Source organism: Patella vulgata, chromosome 2 (assembly GCF_932274485.2).
Source record: "Patella vulgata chromosome 2, xgPatVulg1.2, whole genome shotgun sequence".
NCBI classification, from domain to species: domain Eukaryota; kingdom Metazoa; phylum Mollusca; class Gastropoda; family Patellidae; genus Patella; species Patella vulgata.
Window position 1 is genome coordinate 38,400,647 of NC_065880.2, and position 19,937 is coordinate 38,420,583.

At 35.4% G+C, this 19,937-nt stretch overlaps 1 protein-coding gene across 4 annotated transcripts in view; it reads left to right on the forward strand.

Annotated features, from left to right (window-relative positions):
* LOC126809629 (uncharacterized) overlaps positions 1-18,769 on the forward strand; it is a 30,605-nt gene extending 11,836 nt beyond the window's left edge. The window contains exons 1-10 of one of the 4 annotated variants that reach the window (XM_050534299.2): positions 618-766; positions 5,818-5,966; positions 7,133-8,813; positions 12,069-12,205; positions 13,146-13,277; positions 13,915-14,099; positions 14,412-14,597; positions 15,463-15,576; positions 16,136-16,303; positions 17,295-18,769. In XM_050534299.2, coding sequence (XP_050390256.1) covers positions 707-766; positions 5,818-5,966; positions 7,133-8,813; positions 12,069-12,205; positions 13,146-13,277; positions 13,915-14,099; positions 14,412-14,597; positions 15,463-15,576; positions 16,136-16,303; positions 17,295-17,407 — 2,925 coding nt within the window. In that variant the 5' untranslated portion in view covers positions 618-706 and the 3' untranslated portion in view covers positions 17,408-18,769. Of the gene's footprint in view, positions 1-617; positions 767-5,817; positions 5,967-7,132; positions 8,814-12,068; positions 12,206-13,145; positions 13,278-13,914; positions 14,100-14,411; positions 14,598-15,462; positions 15,577-16,135; positions 16,304-17,294 lie in introns of those variants that run through there. The other 3 variants (XM_050534297.2, XM_050534298.1, XM_050534300.1) reach the window with 3 other exon arrangements.
* The last annotated feature ends 1,168 nt before the right edge of the window (positions 18,770-19,937 follow it).

The following is a 19,937-nucleotide window of genomic DNA, read 5'->3' on the forward strand; positions in this document are numbered from 1 at the left end:
ACACCAATATTGTCCTTTAAATGGCGCGTGTGTTCAATCATTCAGTATCTATCTGATGATCTAGAGGGTTGATTATGGGCTTGCCATGTGAATACATGGCTAATTATTAATTTGTATAACATTTGAAGCCAAAAAAAAGCTTAGGTATAATGCATTTCAAGACTCCTTGCACAATGCACACCCTTTCGTATAGAATTGGCAGGTTATTGGGTTGTTTTGGTAATAGTGGTTCTATTCTTTTACTGGAATGCCAACAAATTAATTGGATTAAGAAGTTCTTAACTAGGCTTGTGTGCGTATCCAACACAGATACGCCGGGTTTTTTTTGGTATGGTTTTAACTAATGTTAATCTATAAATACACTATATAGGAACAAGTTTTACAGCTGGTTACTTACCTACTCTAACATCTAACAAACAAAAACAATGTTCAATGTTATAATATACCTTCAAATATCCCCAGGTGGCAGAGTTACACGCCCTTGGTTCCCAAGCAAATTTCTTGATGCTTTCAGCTCGTTTTAGCTGGTATTTTGGTGAAACCAATAACGTCTGGAGTGCATCTATAAGTGACGTATAAACAAAGCCTATTGGGTGCTATAAACATTACTTGGGGAGTACGCTGACCGTGTTCCACTAAATCGAGATTAAGGGGATATGGAGAGGAAGTCTTGTGTTAGCTGATGGATACAATCTGATTCGTAGTCATGGAGAATTCCAATATAAGAATAGTTCAGTTTAACCGAGAAAAACAGGAATTTGAAACAGTAAGTAATGATCGGTCTTAAATAGCTACGTGCTATAATTCTCGAGTGCATTGCATGTCTTTTACAAGGGCAAACATGTAACAACCCCGCAAATGCTTGTAGAACATTATATAGTAATGTTAATGTGATTTTCACGACATTCCAGGAATATTTTCTGCTACATAACTGTGATTTAAAAGTCTATAATTTTAATGCACTGCAAAATATTTTGAAAACGCATAGACGTAACATACACTATGCAACTGATAAGTGTATTTAATTCCTGAAGTATCACTTTCGGGGATAATATGTAAGAATCGGTAAGTTTCATGACTTTGATTAGGTCATTCTTGTTCTGTTTTTCCTGTCTGTAGGAAACTATTCTTGATATAGTAACATATGGTTTGTAACATTGTTACCGTTGACAGTTAACACACATCTGAAATAAATACAAATCTACCACAAAAAAATCTGAAAGCTGTCAATTGTCAATGGCTTGTTTCCTTTCTTTAAAAAGAGCCATCGTCGCTAAACAGGAACATTGGTGTCATGTAATGATGGACATTACAATATAATGTGAATAAAAAAGACCACGGATTATGTAGATGAACAGTTGTGGTTTACGTTTCTACAACATGTTGACTACTGCATAAAGGTATAATTATAAAAATAGAACAGCTGACTCGTGGATTTATTACGTTCGACTTGGATGGTTAAAAAATTGGATAAGGTAAATACTAACTTTTTTACGACCAAAGGCTAATGTCTCTACAGGTCGATGTATTGCTGCAGGGTATGCATATGGCTAATTAAAATGCCATTAATATATTATGATTGTAAAGCGAATGTTGAACTCCAATGCAATTCTAAAATTTACCAACGGCTATAGTACTCTACAGCTGTGATTACATGGGAGAGAGAGAGAGAGAGGGGGGGGGGGTTAGCGACCACTCAACACAAACTAGGTAATTTCGGGACTAACATATGGTTCAATTCTATTTCAATAATTCGCTTGTCCGTAGGAATCTTTAGCAATGGGTGGAAACCAGAGGACCCGGAGAAAATCCGCGAGGATGGACAGGCGACCCTACTCCTTGTCACGTACAACCGGGGGTGCGAAACCACGCCAGTTGACTCAATAACAGACCTTATGATACAGTGCGCACACGCTAACCATTGTCATATATATATCAGATGTATCCAATCTAGAAGAAGACATTTTATTGCATAAAAAACCTTACAAGATTATGTGCAGTGCATATATGAATAAAAGGAATACAAATATACATGAAATAAACAAACATACATGTATACATGTACATAATTATACAGAAATACAACCGCTACCATATATTGGATTGCGAAATTTACAGACGTATGGGTTTGATCGATGTTTCTGGTATTCTAAATATGTAGAAGATATCATGTATCTAATCTGGTTAAATATTTCTAGATATAATGATAAATGAAAATGTTGTTTGATAAAATGGTGACGAGGTATAATTTGGGTTAATCTTCGCAAAGAGAATTCAGATAGTAACTGGTTGGGTTCATTGATAATAAATTACTATATCGATTAGTTCCGTAGAATGAGTGAGTTTAAGCAAGTAGTAAATGGTAGGGTTCATTGATAATAGGTCATTATGTTTTCGATTCTGTTTTTGATCAGATTATGTTTTTAATAAACAGGCAGGGTTTATTGAAAATTATGATTCTATGTGTACTGGTGACTACACTACAATATTTATTGTTTTGTGAATGATATTGTTCCACGCACAAACTGTCCTCCCGTTTAGCTATGGGGTAAGATGTGACCACTTATGTCGTGTAGTAGATACGATAGACTTACTCTTTCTAGTGATGCCCCTGTAGGCCTACATTGCTTTGTGCTTCTAGAATATCTGATTAGCTAACACTTTTGCATACTTTTGTAATAATGTCTGTCACTGAGTCAAATGACGTGGTTTAGTTCTCAGGTTTGTACGTGAGAAGGAAGGGTCGCCAGCCAAACTCCGTATGTTTTTTCCGAATGTTCCTCACAATGCTGAAGAACATAATTCGAAAGAGAATTATTGAGATATTATAGGACCTATTATAAGAATAGGTATATTTAAAGAATGTTTTGTTGAATATTTTGTTAAAATAAACCCTGGGTTGTCTGCTGAAGTATATTAAAGGTTATGATAATATAAAAGATGTATCTTTATGATAAATATTTATAAAAATGATATACCGACACTTGTTCTTTCTATACTACTTATATCTTATATATACAAACAACCATTTTCTGCAACTTAACTTAAATATCGGTTATGACCTTCAGCAAATTGTTCAAGATATAATGTGACCCTCAGCTGGTTGCTTGCCAACATCACCATGGAGATTTAAAATGGCGTATGGTTTCAGGTAATCTGTCCTGGATACGATTATTATGCACACTGTTAGATGCAAAAAACTAGAGGAGTAATGTTCGTGGTAAAAATAGCTTACACAATAGAAAATAGTGTCTGTGTTGTAATAAAGAACAAAAGAGCAACTTAAAGTAGCTAAGTCCCTAACTTAATATCATCCAAAATCTTCGACTTTAAAAACACGATTTATTTGTCGGCTTAAATCAACATTGATGTTGTGATCTTACCGGGAAAAGATGGTCTTCTGATATCCAATATTTAAGACAAAATAAACATTTTACAATTGGTACACGAATCCTGTACCATAATGCGTTTCAGCGCTATTTGTAATAAGGGACTCGAAAAACGAGGCTAGGCATATTCCACAAGTCATGTCAAACGGTGACGCTATATTCTTAACTGGAGAGCATGCCCAATAAATACTATCGCTAGAGATTGAAATTTGATTGAGAATACTGGCGTGTTTCGCCGAACCTAACTGATTAGAAATTACAGTAAAAACTGAAACGATTGGATGTAAATCAATTTATATACATTCATATTATATTATTGTATGCGTTGTGACCCATTCGTGTCCAATTCTAGGTCCCAAATATTAGCGACTTAGCTCCTTTAAAGGAGAATCTACATTCTGTACATAAAGAAGTCAAAACTCTTTCATTTAGAACAAAATAAAGTATCAAACTGATCTCTTTGATTTGGAACAAAATAAAGTTTTAAACTGACCTCTTTGATTTAGCACAAAGTAAAGGGTTAAACTGGGTCGATTTGATTATTATTTCTATTAGTAAATGGACAAGCTATATACGTATTATTTTTGCATTTAGAAATAAAAAGCGGAAGTCGGTTTGTTTACTAATTTTATTTTCAACTGTCAACATTTGTTTCTTAAGCATATATTATACAAGAACTAAATCTGCCTTTTACAGGTCTTGCTTTAGACCTGAAATGTTATCTAACTTATTAATTAGACATTAATTAACTTATCCAGACCAGAATCAACTCTCGATGCCATCGCTAGCCTGAGTTGTTTATCGGATTGGAATACACTTTGTGAAGGATAGTTAATCGAGACATTATACCGACTTTAGTAATGATGATCGAGAGCTAGCCTAAAATTCAAAAGCTAATACCTCGGATCAGAATGGAGAAATTTGACTGAAATTTTCAGTATATTCTCTTTACATTAACTACATTAACGAGAATTGTCAACTTCTTATCTAATCTCCCATAATGCCCATTTAATATAGGATATATCTATGGACCTAAGATTTGAAAGGCAGAGAGATAAAACAAATCAAATTTAACTCAATCGGCAGGTTTTTTTTTCACCCAAAATCAAAGGGATCTAGTTATTTTCAGTTCATTTCATTGTTGTTGTAATAATGACACGAAGATCCAATTAGTACTTGAATAGTTACTTTCATTAACCGATATTGCGTATGTAATACTTGTATGCTAGGGCATTTTCGTTTGCAGTAAAAATACAAATAGAAATCAAACACATCGCACAATACATAAACCGTGGCAAATGTTTCTGTTACGCTGAAAGATAAATGATACATGTATATGAATGTAGCCTATTTAAATTAAGTGGCAAAATGAGTCGAATTCCGTAGCCAACAATCCGGGTTTATCTTAGTTTATTATCTCTTTCTGAGGAATATATTAAATACAGTGAATAGTTAAGTTTTCTATTTTAATTCTTCATTATATATGTAATCCAAGTTAGTTGGTATTTGTCACTACCTGCCGTGTCCTTGTATACAGACAACGTGAAAAATACTAAAAATCGATGATAAATGACAGAATTTTAATCTGCTATTATTGGACAAATCACAAGATTTAATTTCATGCCGACGATTCAGCTCAAGATTCAATTACACCTTGTAAATAGTGATTACATCTAATGATGCAATGAACAAAGTGGTCTGCGGTAGGTAACCCTGTGAAACCACTTGTTGACATACAGTTTATATTTCACACATATAATACGTCCTTAGTATCCGCTCCTTGTTCTCTTAATTCCCATTGAAACTTTATTGTTCCGGGGCAGTTCGGCACTTAATGTAAACCATTGTACAAAACTTTCTTCATTTCCTAGCAGTTCACAACCATTGTACTCAAGTGTTCCCACATTCTTTTGAAAATTTACTGACGTCACACTTCCCTGTGCTAATACTTGTAAGAATTTAGAGGAAATGTTTGTACGTGTTGATAGTATGACAAGAAAGACTGTATTGTTTGGCTTTAATTTATTCATTATATGTTTGTGATAGTCAGCAGAACAGATTTGAATATTAGTTTCATCCATCTTAAAACGGTAAATTGTTTTTTACAAATTGTGCTTTATTTTAGCTAGTTTTAACTAATTTTTTTTATAAAAGAAAGTGAATTTCTGGGAATTTAAAATTTCCATGCTTTCTCTGTTCTTTTACTGGGTGTTCGCACGATAGCCTTACCAGGCTGTGTAAAATTATTTTAGTTTTCTTGAAGAACTTGTGTAGTTATATGGAATCTGCTACTTTGACACCCAATGCGAGTTAGTAAAAGGGAAATAACTCCTACATAAGTGTCAGGTTTCAATGGCAAACCTGTCAAACGGGATCTTGCAGTGTATAATAAAACCGACTCTCCTTAATGGTTTTATCTTATTTTCAGGTAACCCCTGGTAGCGTAGCATCTAGTGGTTTAAAACCTGGTGACACTATTATGAAGATTGGACCAGTCAATGCTACAACTTTGTCACACAATGAAGGACAAGAACTTATTCGTAACGCAGGGAATATTTTGCAGCTCACTATTAAAAAGTAAGTTTAAGCCTTTTAATAACATACTGATTTCCATTTTTAAAAACTATACCAAGAAATAAAATATTTAAACCGCTTTATAATTGGGATAATGGTACTGAAACCTAATTACAGTCAATATATTCTATGACTTAAATCCAGTCCATGCATTAGTGGCGTACACACAATTCAGACAGGCAGTCACAGTAATTATATTTATTCCGCTGAATATCAGGGGGTCAAAATCTAATAAGAATCCCCAAGTCTAATATTCCAACCCATAGGACCAATATTATCTTGATGCATATCCGTCGAAAACAATGCTGAGAAGGTGACTTTCCAGTTTGAATTTCTATATTCATGTCTAGGTTTTTATAGTATAACTTCAAGGATGTTTAGAACACTTTCTTTTGCACGACAGTCTAGAACTGCTTAATACAAAACACAACAGTTTTACCATACAAACTTCGCAAATAAATAAGAAATGTCGTTTTATTTTATTTTTAAAAATTACCGTAGTTCATTTTAAAGAAGAATGTTTGGGTAGTCCTCTCGACACAAGCTAGGTCATTTCGGGACTAACATATGATTCAATTTTATTTCAATAATTCGCTTGCGCGTAGGGATCTTTATTTGTGGGGAGGGGGGGATCCAAGAGGTTGGACAAGCGACCCTACTCCTTGTCACGTGCAAGCGGGGAACCGAATGACATACCTTTTGATATAACGCACACGCGTTAAACCATTCGGCCACCAACCGTCCACTTCTCCTTAGAAATACATTATCACTTTCAAAATAATGTAGACTTCATTTATTATCAAGCAAGAGGTGCACCACTGCAAAGTTCATAAAATGAAATATCTTTATCTCTTGTTATTGGCCGGTTGGGTTTATACACAACTTTAACGCCAATTAACATCTAATCATTTGATGGTGAGTGTCAAAGCGGGTGTGCCTCTTTAATAGGCTGTGCAGCGTAGCAAACATTTACACGAACACAACATAGATCAAATCGACCTTATACTGTAACATGCACACCTTGATCAATATGAATTATTTTTATTTGATGTACTACTCTGTCAAATTATAGTTGGCAAAATAATCTGAAACCCATATTTATTGCACGAGCTTTTCTCTCTACAATATTATTTTCACATAAATTTGCAGATTGTCATTTGTCCTTCCAGGCTAAGTGCGTCGTGTCAACCAGACGGTCCCATGTCCCCAAATAGATACCAGTATGACAGTCAAGTATCAGCTCAACTGTTACAGGGTTCACCACGAGCCCAGCAGCAACAACAACAGCAACAGCAATCATATGGCTACAGTCTTTCACAGGATAACTCAAACCAACCTTTCAGAATACAGATACAACACTCTAAGACACCGTCTTATCCAGAAACTAATTCGTTCAACAGTCGTAAATATATAGACACTTCTCAACAGCAGGCTCCAAGCTATTCTAGTCCCAATTACCAGCAGAATTACGAACAGCCTAGCTACGGTCGTCAGAATTCTCAACAAGCTCGAAGTCAGCAAGACACCTATGAAGCTCAGCCTTACACACAGTATAAAAGACAGACTTCTCGTGATCCAAATTATGGAGTCCAGGGTGTGCCGCAATATCAATCACCCAGAGTGCAATCTTCTCCTCAGCATATACAAATACACTATCAACAACAGACACCACAAGAACAACAACAGCAACAACAAGCTTTTAGCCCGACGTCTTATAATAAACCTCAACAATTTTCTAAATACTCGGATAATGTGTATGGTGCTAATCAGACTTCTTATTCGTCTAGTCAACCCAAAAGCCCTTCCACTTATCAGGCTCCACCGTTCAGTCCTGGAGGAACACCTTATTATCAAGAGGAACTAAAATCTCCGTCCTATAAAAGTCCAATATTACCTGGAGGAGGTACGCTGAACAGAAGTTTCAGTAACGAGCCACAGCCACAAAGTAATTCATATTCTCAGCCCCCGCCCTCTACGTATTATAATACAATTTCTCCGACGGGTACTTATAGTCGTAACGCTAGTTCAGATTACAATCAGACCGATTATTCTCAGACGTTCCCCAGAAGTTACAATAGACAAAGTTCACAGCCAACTTCACCTTATGTCAGTGACCAAGTATCGTATGGTTCACCATCACAAAACACATTCTCTCCCATACCGACGTCCAACCAACCTAGTCTATTTAGTAGAAGTACCTCCCAACCAGCACAGAGTTATGATCCAACACCTGAACAACCAGCACATAGTGCCACATCAAGGGCGACAATGAGCCCTTTAAGACAACAAATGAATCAGTTAGCAAGTCCGACGAGTGCGAGTTATCCATATGGATCTCAGCCGACGTCCTACGGAGCGCAACCAACGTCACCACAAATAGTTCCAGCCGCACCGTCATTTAGCCAGTCAGCTCAACCAATGTCACCACAAAGAGTTCCAGCTGCACCGTCATTTAGTCAGACAGCTCAACCAATGTCACCACAAAGAGTTCCAGCTGCACCGCCATTTAGTCAGGCAGCCCAACCAATGTCACCACAAAGAGTTCCAGCTGCCCCACCATTTAACCCAGTGCCTGTAGCACCACCTGTGGGAGCTCTCGATTCTTTCAGTAGTCCATATTCTTCATCACAACTTGGTTATGGAGCTGTAAGTCCGGACCTCTCTTCACTTTCTCTGACTTCTGATAGCCTTGACCAAGGATTAAACGTTCCATATGAAATGTCAGAACCTGCTGTTCTAGCTCCCCTTCCCCCTCCCCCTCCACCTCCCCCTCCTCCACCATCAGGTCCCCCGCCCCCACCTCCCCCACCTATGCCACCATCATTAGCTGACTGGAGACCAGATGACCAGGTAAGAATTTTTCGTACAATAAACTGGATCTATAGAAGTTACCCAGCTGCAATACATTTAGATTTTAAAAGAAGCATGTAGTAAGTAGATGGCTTTTAGTAGGCTTAGAATATCTTAAAACATATATATTATTATGTAGTCGCTTAAATAGTAGCTTATGTAAATGTAGTAAATGCTTATAACGCAATGAAAACGCACCACTGATTTGACTGGAAGCGCTGACGTTACTTAACTCTAAATATACTTTTTGGCATGATTGTAGACTGGACAATTACCGACTCGTTGCAATTCGGTTCCCAATGGCTCTGGTAGGCCCTACCCATGTCCGCTTGACTTTTCATTCTTATCGTTATCGTGTCTTTAAAAGAACTCCTGCAGTTGAATTGACTGTAGCTTACTAAAAGTCACATTTTATACCCTTTGCAATTAAATCGTAATTTTCAATATCTCCATTTTATCGAACTCAATTGTTTGTGTTGAGAAGATTTATCTGTGGTGCGTTTACACGAACGTGAAAACACCATTCTCACATGTTATCTACGTGATTAGTGTTTTACATTCAGAATTGTAAGATTAAAGTGTATCTTCAAACGAAGTTTACAATCATTCATTTCTAGAAGTGGGTGCATTTTCATTTCGTCTCAGTTTATTATAAAACATGGATAGCTTTCTAGATAAGTTTGATTTGTTAACAAAGGATGTATTTAGATATCTACTCAGTTTGGCTTTGTGAGTTTGAAATTATTAGTGTAATTTCCAGCACGCTTAATAAAACGAATAATATTTTGGTAAAAAGATTGTCGTAGTTAAACTTGCTTGAGAAAATGACGTATTGTGGTGATAAATAAATATTGCACTATAGTAAGTAGTTTTCGAGTAAGTAGATACATACTTAGATCATTTACACCCTAGAAGAAAGAGTCAGAAATACGTGAGTAGTCCCTGCAGTAGACGTTACTCCCCTACTACAAATTGTTCTTCGTTATCCAACCCTCTTTCTTGTGTACTCTCGCCTACTTTGTGGACTTTCACTTTGATGTTTCTGATATGGTGTTTGACTAGATTTCTTATTGTTTGTTTTACCGATAAGATGTAATGAGATTGAGTGTGCATCAATTATATGCATTCAAAAATTTGAATAGGAATGAGCTATTTTTAATGTCGATGTACTTATTGAATACTGAATTGCATGACATGTGTAGGAGATAAACATATTTTTTTAATGCGATATGTTCACACTAAATATACGACGATTCTTTTTAATTTAATGAAAGGTGTTGTCACAATTAACATATGATATTTCCAGGGAGTAAATAAAATGTTTATCGCTAATCAACATACATGTATTTGGCTACACAGTTTAATTTAAGATTTTAAGACATACGAAATATATTTGGTCAAAAGCATAGTCGGGTCATTTCTATTAAGCTCCCCATTTTGCCTCTATGTACTTTGTAGTAATAAAGGGCTATATAAACGTGATAATGCCTTTTTTTGGCAGTTTTATAACCTAGATGATAGATTAATATAATGTGACCGCGGACAGGTCGTATTGTGAAGACTTTCTCACTTAACCTTTTAACAACCCGAACACAAAAACACTGCTTTACACAAATCAACCTACAAAATTATCTTGTATCATTCTAAACAGATTAATATGATTAATATACATTAACACGGTTTTGTATAATTTGATTAATATCTTATATATAGAATACAAAAGATAAAAGATATTTTTTTTCTCGGTAGATATGTTTAGCTTGTTATTAATGGTGTGATCTAATGATAGGTTGTGATAAAGTCTAAAGCTAATAAATTAAAGCTTAAAAGTGTGAATCATCCGAAGTTCTTTACTAACAATGGCAAAAGAAAGTGTTTATATAGTTTCTGACGAACAATGAAACTAAATAACTGCATGTCCATCTAAGGTGTCAGAGAGATTTTGTTAATGAGATAGTCAGTTTGCGTAAACTAATGATAGATAGTATCACCCAGGGCACTGAAAACATTACCGGTGTATTGAAATGCCGAAGGGCATGACTGTCAAGACAAAATAATAATAATAACAATTTTCTTTTTCCGATCCACATTCTTAGCGTCAAAGATCAAATAAGACAAATTGGTGTCATTCGGTACAGTTTACTACAGATTCATTTCTTTAAATTATATATAGTACTTGAGGCAGGGTCGCGATGGTTGTAGGTAAAATACCAATTTTTCTTGGTGGATATTATTATCAGGTAGGCGCTATAATTACTAAAACTTGTTTATTTATTTAATTTAATTTATTTACTGGCTTTGTTTGTGTTGGAATTACGAATTCGAATTGGATTCAAAGTGCGATATTTTCGAATCGGTCTCAGGAATACTGTGTTTTTCTCGATTTACAAAATTGGCCTAACAGCGAAGTATTGAAAAAAAAAACAAACCCAAAACAAACTGTCTATTTTATATTCTAAGTGTGTATTTACTTTCGTATTTACCATGTAAATAATTACGTAGGTAAAACAGTCTAGGGATGTTTATCGTGCTAAAATACATACATCAATGAGTGAAATAAGACCGAATTTGCTTTTTAAACTTGTGGTATTTTGTAATTTTCTTTCTAAAATGTTGGTTCTAAACACCGAAGAGAAACTCTTATACCAGGTAGTAATGGAGATTCAGAGAGGTAACTTATTTTTTTTGGTTTGTAAAGTTAATGAAAAGTCTAAACGAAATTCATGTTGGATAGGGGAAATGTTTTAAAACTGTTACATATTTGAAGCACCACCAGCACCTCGCACCTCGTCCCCGGTTCCGATGGACCTGACTGAAATTGATTAGATCTAATTATACTTAATTAACGAACGTATGTGTTTATTTAGTAAATAATATATTGATACGTGCACGAATTCTAAAGCGTGTGGTTATTAGTAAGTATTTATAGCATGTTGATAAACTCTTTTATTATACGTAATGACAATTATTTTGTATAATTAGGCGTAAGGCATGCTGAGAATGCTAATAAAGCTGCACGTTTGATCAATCATTTGTAATAGAGAAATTGTATTATATTTTTAAAAGTTAATTTTTAATAGTGTAAAGATATTCGATAACGATTCTATGATATAATTAAGTTAATTAACATTAACTAAATCAGGAACGTTTCGTTCTTCTTTTATTCGCGGGCTTGATCCAGCTAATGTCATGTTATATACAACGCCAAGCAAATAATTGAATATAGATATGTTAATATGGTATTTATTTATATAGAAAAGAACATCTAATTCGAACTCCAATCAACAAGATGGTAATAAAGTACCTGACGGTTTAATAAGTGCCATGAATAAACCGGGTAAAAAACCGTTTTCGTATGGAATTGACTTGGAAGAACTCAAACAAAGAACATCGTAAGTATTAATATCACTTTATTACTATTATTTTAATCGCTATCATGAACATTTGGAGCCGGAAAGAAGGGTGTCCATTATTATTTAGAGTTACTAGGGAAACTGAACCAGGTACCTTAATATCTGTGAAAGTAAATAGTACTCCTTGTGGATACTTTAACATAGGTTAATTGCATTTAGTTCCCTCTATATATCCTTTTTCCTTATTATTACCGAACGAAGTTGATTATCGTTTAAACCCCTTTCATGTACGCAAAGGAAAAGATAACTAAAATATATGTACAAGTAAAACATTTTCTGGTAGTTGCTATTGGTTAGGTCGAATGTTTCTCTATCACAGCATTTAATAGATTTGTGTGAAATGAAATGAAATAGGCTTTAACTTTCTACTTTTCTACTCCATCAGGGCAGATTTAAACGGGCGTACACTGCGGTACGGTCTATTCTTATTTCGAATTCCAACCGCAAAGGGTTCTTTTACGTGCACACCGTGTACAACTTACAGGGGGGAATCAAGCCAACACCCGGATCGAACCCCTCACCTACTGAACCACCGCGGCATTCTTGTTTAGACTTGAATATTTAGTTAAAAATACATGTATTGGTCTAACCTGGTTTGAATAGATATTTAGACCTTTGCAATACTTTCACGATGATAAATATACAACACTTGTATGTGGAGTGGACGTCATAGATTATATTGAATAAAGCATTGTGTATACACACTATTATGCAAGAGCTTATTCAACAAACCTATGCAATGACCCCGTTTCACTGAACAGTCTCTAAACACGTGCACGCGTCCATGGGTTCAGTTGTACTATCTCAACCTGACAGACTTAATGTAGAAAATATTTGGTATATCTTGCATGATATTAATTAATTGTGCGGAATATAATTTTCCTATGTTAAAGATGAGTGATTTATTATCGGATTACAGGAGACAGTCTCCAGCAGTGGCTCCTAAAGCTAAGAAACAGCCTGTACCTACTCCAGCTGGACCACCAGGTACAGCTCCTAAACCAGGCGTAGCTAAAACTAACGTAATGCCAGGAGGACCTCCAGGATCTGGGTAAGTTTTTACTGAAAAGCAGTTAGTAATCCATAAGACATTCCATTCCAGATCTTATTTTCTTTCAGTAGGGGCATTAGAGGCACTTAAAAACTATCTGATCAACAAGGACCATATTACGAAAGGCTGATTAATGAGGCTATTTAGAGTGCGTGTGTTCCCTACCCCGCCCTCACCAAGTTAAACTAGAATCAGCCCTAATAAGACAACCCATCGTTGATTTGGGTAAAATACGAAATTGTCGATTTATTAGTTTTCTTTCAAGCCAATGTTGGGATACAACTGATCGCGTGTTTAACAGTTAACAGTTTAAACCAAATATCGTTTTGGGGCGGTTCTCCAGCTCTTACTAATAGAACTAGACTCTATAAGCCAATCATTTTATTTAACAGTGCATAATTTGCCCCGTCAGTCGAAATCAAGTCAACATTTAATTTTAACCTAAATCAAAGAGTTTTATCAGCTTTACGAAACCAGACTAAATAAATATTTCATTAAAGAGCTGTAATTTATAGCTAATATATGGATCACTGAAATAGAAAAAAAACCCTGTCTACTAGTATTTATAAATTCTCTCTGTACCTGTAGTAATATGATCAATATTGTATTAATTCTTTATATATTTTATATATTTTAGCTCAACTTACAAAAATCAGTCAGAAACTTTACGAATGGTCCAAGAACGCGAAGCAAGTAAGAATGAACCTCGTTCTGAAATAGATGAGAGTCATATACATGTAAACCCTACAGGTCCTAAAGGAAAACAATCTATGTCCTTTAAAGTTTTGCAATGGATGACAGACACACCGGAAAATCCAGCAGGTATGTGTCTTTTGGACACATGTCGGTAACTCGGCACTCTTTATTCCAAGGCTTATATTACCTTTGTCCAATCTGACGCTCATAAATCTGACGGTTACTGACTCTAACGAAAGGTCCAATAGGTATATATAGAAACATTAGCTTGCTTGTTGCATTCTAGCAAGTAGTTTCAGTTTCTGAAATTCACTAATTAACTAACAGTATTATTGATATCATGAGACAGGATATACTAACAGGTTACCTTATTAATATACAATACGAATTTTTTGTTTATTGATCAATAATTAAAGCCCTCTTTGTGTTATTTTTTAGAACCAATTGTTGACAAACCTAAATCGAAAAAACAGAGGAATCCCCTGTTGCGTCATAATTCGGAGGATGATGAAATGAGATTTTCGGGACTTCATGGTAAAGCAGATATACCGTCTAAAGCATTTGGTAGAGTACAACACATGAAAACAACTGATTCACCACCACCACAAGATCAACAAGATAATGGTAAATAATTTCCTTTTGCATCTTTACTTCTGGTTACTTTCCATAAGTAAATCGATAAACTGGCAGAAATATATAAAACACCACATGGCATCTAAACGCAATCCATTTTATAATATGAAATGCAATGGTGGTTTAACGTACTACTGTTCTGCTCGGACTTTTATAATATGACATACTATTGAATATGAGTAAAACAGCTGAAAACATATCCAGGAAATAGGTGGGGGGACGTTTTAGCTTAATTCATTACCCATAATTTAACATATAACAAGAATAGTTACAACCGAGTATTCTCGAATCTTCTTGATATTTATTCAAAGGCAAGACAACATCCTTGCTCTTTATTTATGACATGTTAGGCTAAACCATCTTAAGTTTTCTTTCAGGGTTACCTATCAAAAAGCAGTATCATTAAAGTATTTTGATGAATAACGCCCCGCTTTTTTACCGAAACGTTCATCAAATGATATTAATCTGCTTGGTATTTTGATTATCTACGGTTTTGGTAAACGGAAATCTATGTATATAGCTTGCAATACTTCTCTTATGAAGTTAACATAGTCAATTCAACAATCAACTATCCACTGGTAAAAGATGAACATAGATAAGGGATTGAAGGGGTCAGAACCAAAGTGGGCTAACCCACAAATCTCAGGCAAAAATTAAAATATGAACTAAATAATATACTCGGCATGGCATAATCACTGACCTTGATGAATTGCAGAATTTTTAATCATCGATAAACTTTGATGTCAATTTTCTCGAATAGTTGTCAATGTGAGTTAGCCCACTTTAGTTTTGACCCCTTACTATCACTCTGTAATGAAGTTTACAAATACACACTTTTTTTACTTTTTTTAATTAGACCAACAGATAGGTAATTATGATGAAACATCTATAAGATATAAAGGGAAGTTCATCCCATCACCCTCATTCAGAGTTTTACAAAATTGGGCTGCACTGGATACAGACGTTGAAAGTAAGTAATAGCACCTCATACAATTTTAAGATACCTTACAAAGAAAAGGACATTTAGAATTATAAACATAGCCCATTTCTCAGACATAAATGATGTTTTGTAACTGATTCGTAACCTCTCCAGGTTTGCTGCGATCTTCCTTGCCGAATCGCCACGAATTTCGATCGTAGACCACGTGAAATCCGGGCATTAGTCTATCCACTAAAAGTATTTATTCATAATTATAAACCCATCAATTTCACCGTTTTAAAAAATGTTCATCTCTTACGAAAGACTTCTATGTCTCTGTACAGTTTCGTCTTGCTGGATTTTGTTATTCAATCGGTTGGCATTATCTACAAAGCTAAAGATGTGACTTGAGAAGGCTACAGTATTAATATTCGTTTCATAATGCTCTAAATATTCTTTCTGATAATAATCGTTTCTAGATTTGTTTGTTTATTTTAGTAATTATTTAGTAGTCAGAACTTATTCGATTTATAGAAGGCACGAAGCCGTGAACTGATCTGTGGATACTAGTAGGCTACATTACTAAACAAATAAATGTATATTTTTGTAGCCCCAGCACAGAGACGAGCTAATGTAGATGAAGAAGATGATGGTTTACCTGATACTTTGTCTAATGAAGAAATGGTTGATGTAAGATATAAAGGTGGACATATACCATCTAGAGTATTTAGATCATTACAGAAAGCTGTAGGTGATGATACACCCGAAATACCAACACGTATGTATTTGTTTAGTGTTAATCCATTCCTTTGGTTATTTGTGGGAGCTTGGTGAGTAAGACGTTGGCTTGCTATAACCAGGAGTTCCCGTCTTCGATATCGGTATCTGCCGAATTTTCCGGCGTGGTGCCATATTGTCAGTGGCGCAGGGCGGAGGGCCTGACAGCAAACAACGTTTTGTAGCTCGGTTGGGACGAAAGCCGAGGTCCCATATACACATGACATGCACGTAAAAAAACCCTTGACAGTTGGAATTCGATATAAGAGTAGGACGTAGTATCGCTATCCGGGCAAAATTTCCCTCATAGCACACTGCATGGCGTTTGTCCGTCTTCACAAGCCCAGTAGGAGTAGAACAGTAGGCCGTTAAACCCCATTTCATTTTGGCTTATTTCCTGCAATTATAAATATAAACTATTACCAGCTTACCTTGAACAAGGCACTAAGTTTGACGTCATCGTAACCATCTTGGAATTTTGTCGTCGGTCGATCGGTGAGCACTTGTCTAAAGAAACAAGCATTGCAAGTTTCATGTCGATTATACTTCAATTGACGAAGCCTTTAACTTTTTTTCGAAGAGCGTCTTCCCCAAGAGGAAGACGAACAACACCAACAATAAGAACAAATTGATGAGTAGCGACTGGGGCCAAGTTCCTGGTGCTAAAAGCGTGTTTGACTACCACCTATTTAACTATCATATTACAATTTGAACAATAATGTTTAGTTAACCAGTAAGATAAGAGTTGGGACAAGGGAAATGCAGTACCGGTTGTGGTAACAATTAATTAACGTCGTTAGAATCAATGCTATAGCGATAGCTGATCCCAGATCAAAATCTTAGTAGATTTGCTGGTGTGTAAGAGAAGTAACTCCAATTTATATACCGATTAGCATGTAACGTCACACTGATATATATCATGGAAATTAACACACACCCTAGAAAACCTATACTATATCGTATTTTGATTTTTGATAATTTTACAATTCTAGCAACACAGAATGGAAGTTCTGACCAAAGTCAACCTAGAGGAATAAAGGTTATATCTAAGGCCGTGCCACAAACTGTTCAACAGGGTGATACTAATGCCGGTACAGATTTTTAAGATGGAAGAAGAATTATAAAGTTATTGTTTTCAGATTATTTATTACATTGTTAATATGATAGATATTTTAAAACTATTTAATATTTGCATGAAGTCAATGACACTAGTCGCCAACGTGTAACCCGAATTGCATGACATGTTTTATGAGTACCCCCCCCCCCCCACCCCTTAGTTTCTTTGGCGGAAAACATCCGGCCACACTATAGGCCAAGAGGCTATCCGTCAAGAGTGTAATTAGAAGTACCATTATTATATTGTATTAATGAGATCTAAGCATTTACGATTTGTTAACGTATGATCTCTTTAATATAGAATCTTTTACTAACAGAAGCAATGTAAATATGTAAATATGAAAGATATTGAAAGCGACGTAAGAGAGTTGTTTAGGTTTTTAGTTAATCAAGGAAGGTGTTAGCTTAAGTGAAATCCTATTCTTCCGAAGACAACACGAAATAAGGTTGCAAGAAATCCAAATAAAAACAGGAGTAAGACCACCAAAATTTTACAAAATTAGAAAACGAATACTAGAAGTGGTTATGTTTGAATCTTTTTATGTTTTACTATTGTATAATTAATTAACAAAATGACTAATATTTTTGTATGTCTTATTATGTATATATATATATTCTAGCAATAGTGAGGAGCTCATTCAAATTCTGCCTTCATCACTATGGTAACCAATTGTGCCTTATGAATATGAAGTTAATGTCTGTAGAAAATACAACTTAGAAAAAATATATTCTCCCCGCTCTATGTAATTGTATAGTCGTGCCTATTACACCCTCTTATACATAGGGGTGAGTGGTGAGATCTGCGCTACATGGAATGGTAGTTTAACCTATGCACATATTATGTTTTCTAGAGAACCTTGTTTGTTATTTACTAGTATACTTAGTTATTCTCTATTATCCATGCGTAGATTATGTTTTGTTGACCGTTACTTTCATTTCCTTCTTCCATCTCTGTACATAAACATTGTACCATGTATATTTTCAGATAAGTAGACCTTTAGTTATGCGTTTGCTATGATATTTCCTTATAAGTTATTCGGAAAAAATATATCTTTTGTGAAAAATTAATCATAAAGTTACAAAAGCTTTGATAACAAGTTTTCGGGTAAACGGCTTTTTTTGTTCTATTATGGAAGCATTTTGTAGTAGGATTATTAAAATAAATTTTAAAAAACTGTTAGGCTGTAGAAAAGATTTAGATCTCCAAAGTATTTATCAAATTTGAAATAAATTATATTCGCTTTGTAATTTATTTTTCGGTTGCTATGCCAATCCCATTGGGACAGTTTGCTGTGTCATTGGTGTGTGTTATGTGTACTTTTAATCAAAAATAAAGTTTTATCCATAAATATTTAGGTTGTGACTAACGTGTAACCTTTCTTCTATGATCAAATCATCCATATCTACTAGCGAATATAGGTGCCCCCACTCCACCCCACCAACACAACACAACACTCTCTTAAATGCCAGTATAAAAATACACTTGTTTTTGTTGGTTAGGGATTGTTGTGTGTGTGTGTGGGGGGGGGGGGGCAGATATGAGAAACAAATTATCATTGACGCCCCAATTTTTCTTTCAAAATCTTCTTGGAGGATGGTACCATACCCCTCACACTCTTGGGAGATATGTCGGTGCGGTGATAGTGGGATCTGTTACCACCATTATGTTAACCCTAAATAGTCTAGGTGTGTCTGCAATAGATTGCTTTGAGTGAAATGAACACGATTGAATTAATCTTACGTTTGGTTTAAGGTTTTCTACCAAACAGAGAGTAACATATGGCCTGTTCTCTTCCACATCTTGTGTTCACCATGGAAATTTTGCGATGGACATACAAACTGGGAGTCAAAAACACACCATTGTCCACCATACATCTCATTTAAAGTCTGTGCGCCGATTGCACTTTTCGGAAAATATCAAATTTCCCCACGACTTAATCCGCACCAACAAAATATCAACGGTAGATAATTTCCCGGCTCACATTCAGTCGGATAATCAAAAGATTAAGCGAAACTCGTGAATAGCGCTGTAAATATCTTCACAAATCTGTGTAAATACTGAACGAAATGGCATCTTTTTGGACTGATATCACAATATTGCACGTAATTGTAGTTTACAAGGGGTTAGCAATCCCTCATATGACGTTCAGAGACTTTAAGCTTCTCACTTTTATTCTTCTCCCACAAAATCATGACCTGATAAAACGTATAGAGTCAATCCATTTTCTTCAATTCTAAGATCAAAATGCTGAAAGGGTTGTCTGAATTTACCTTCCCTGGCAGATTGTTGGACTGTGTACGGTAATATCTACGATGGATAGTTACGTGTTTACACCCCCCCCCCCCCACACCATTTGATTTTACTTTCGGTTTGTGTCTAAAGTAGAGAAATGCTGTCTGAATTTACCTTTACTGGCAGATTGTTGGACTGTGTACGGTAATAACTACGGCGAATAGTTACATGTTTACCCCCCCCCCCCAATTTTCCACGGTCAAAATAGGAATAACAAAAAGTTTTA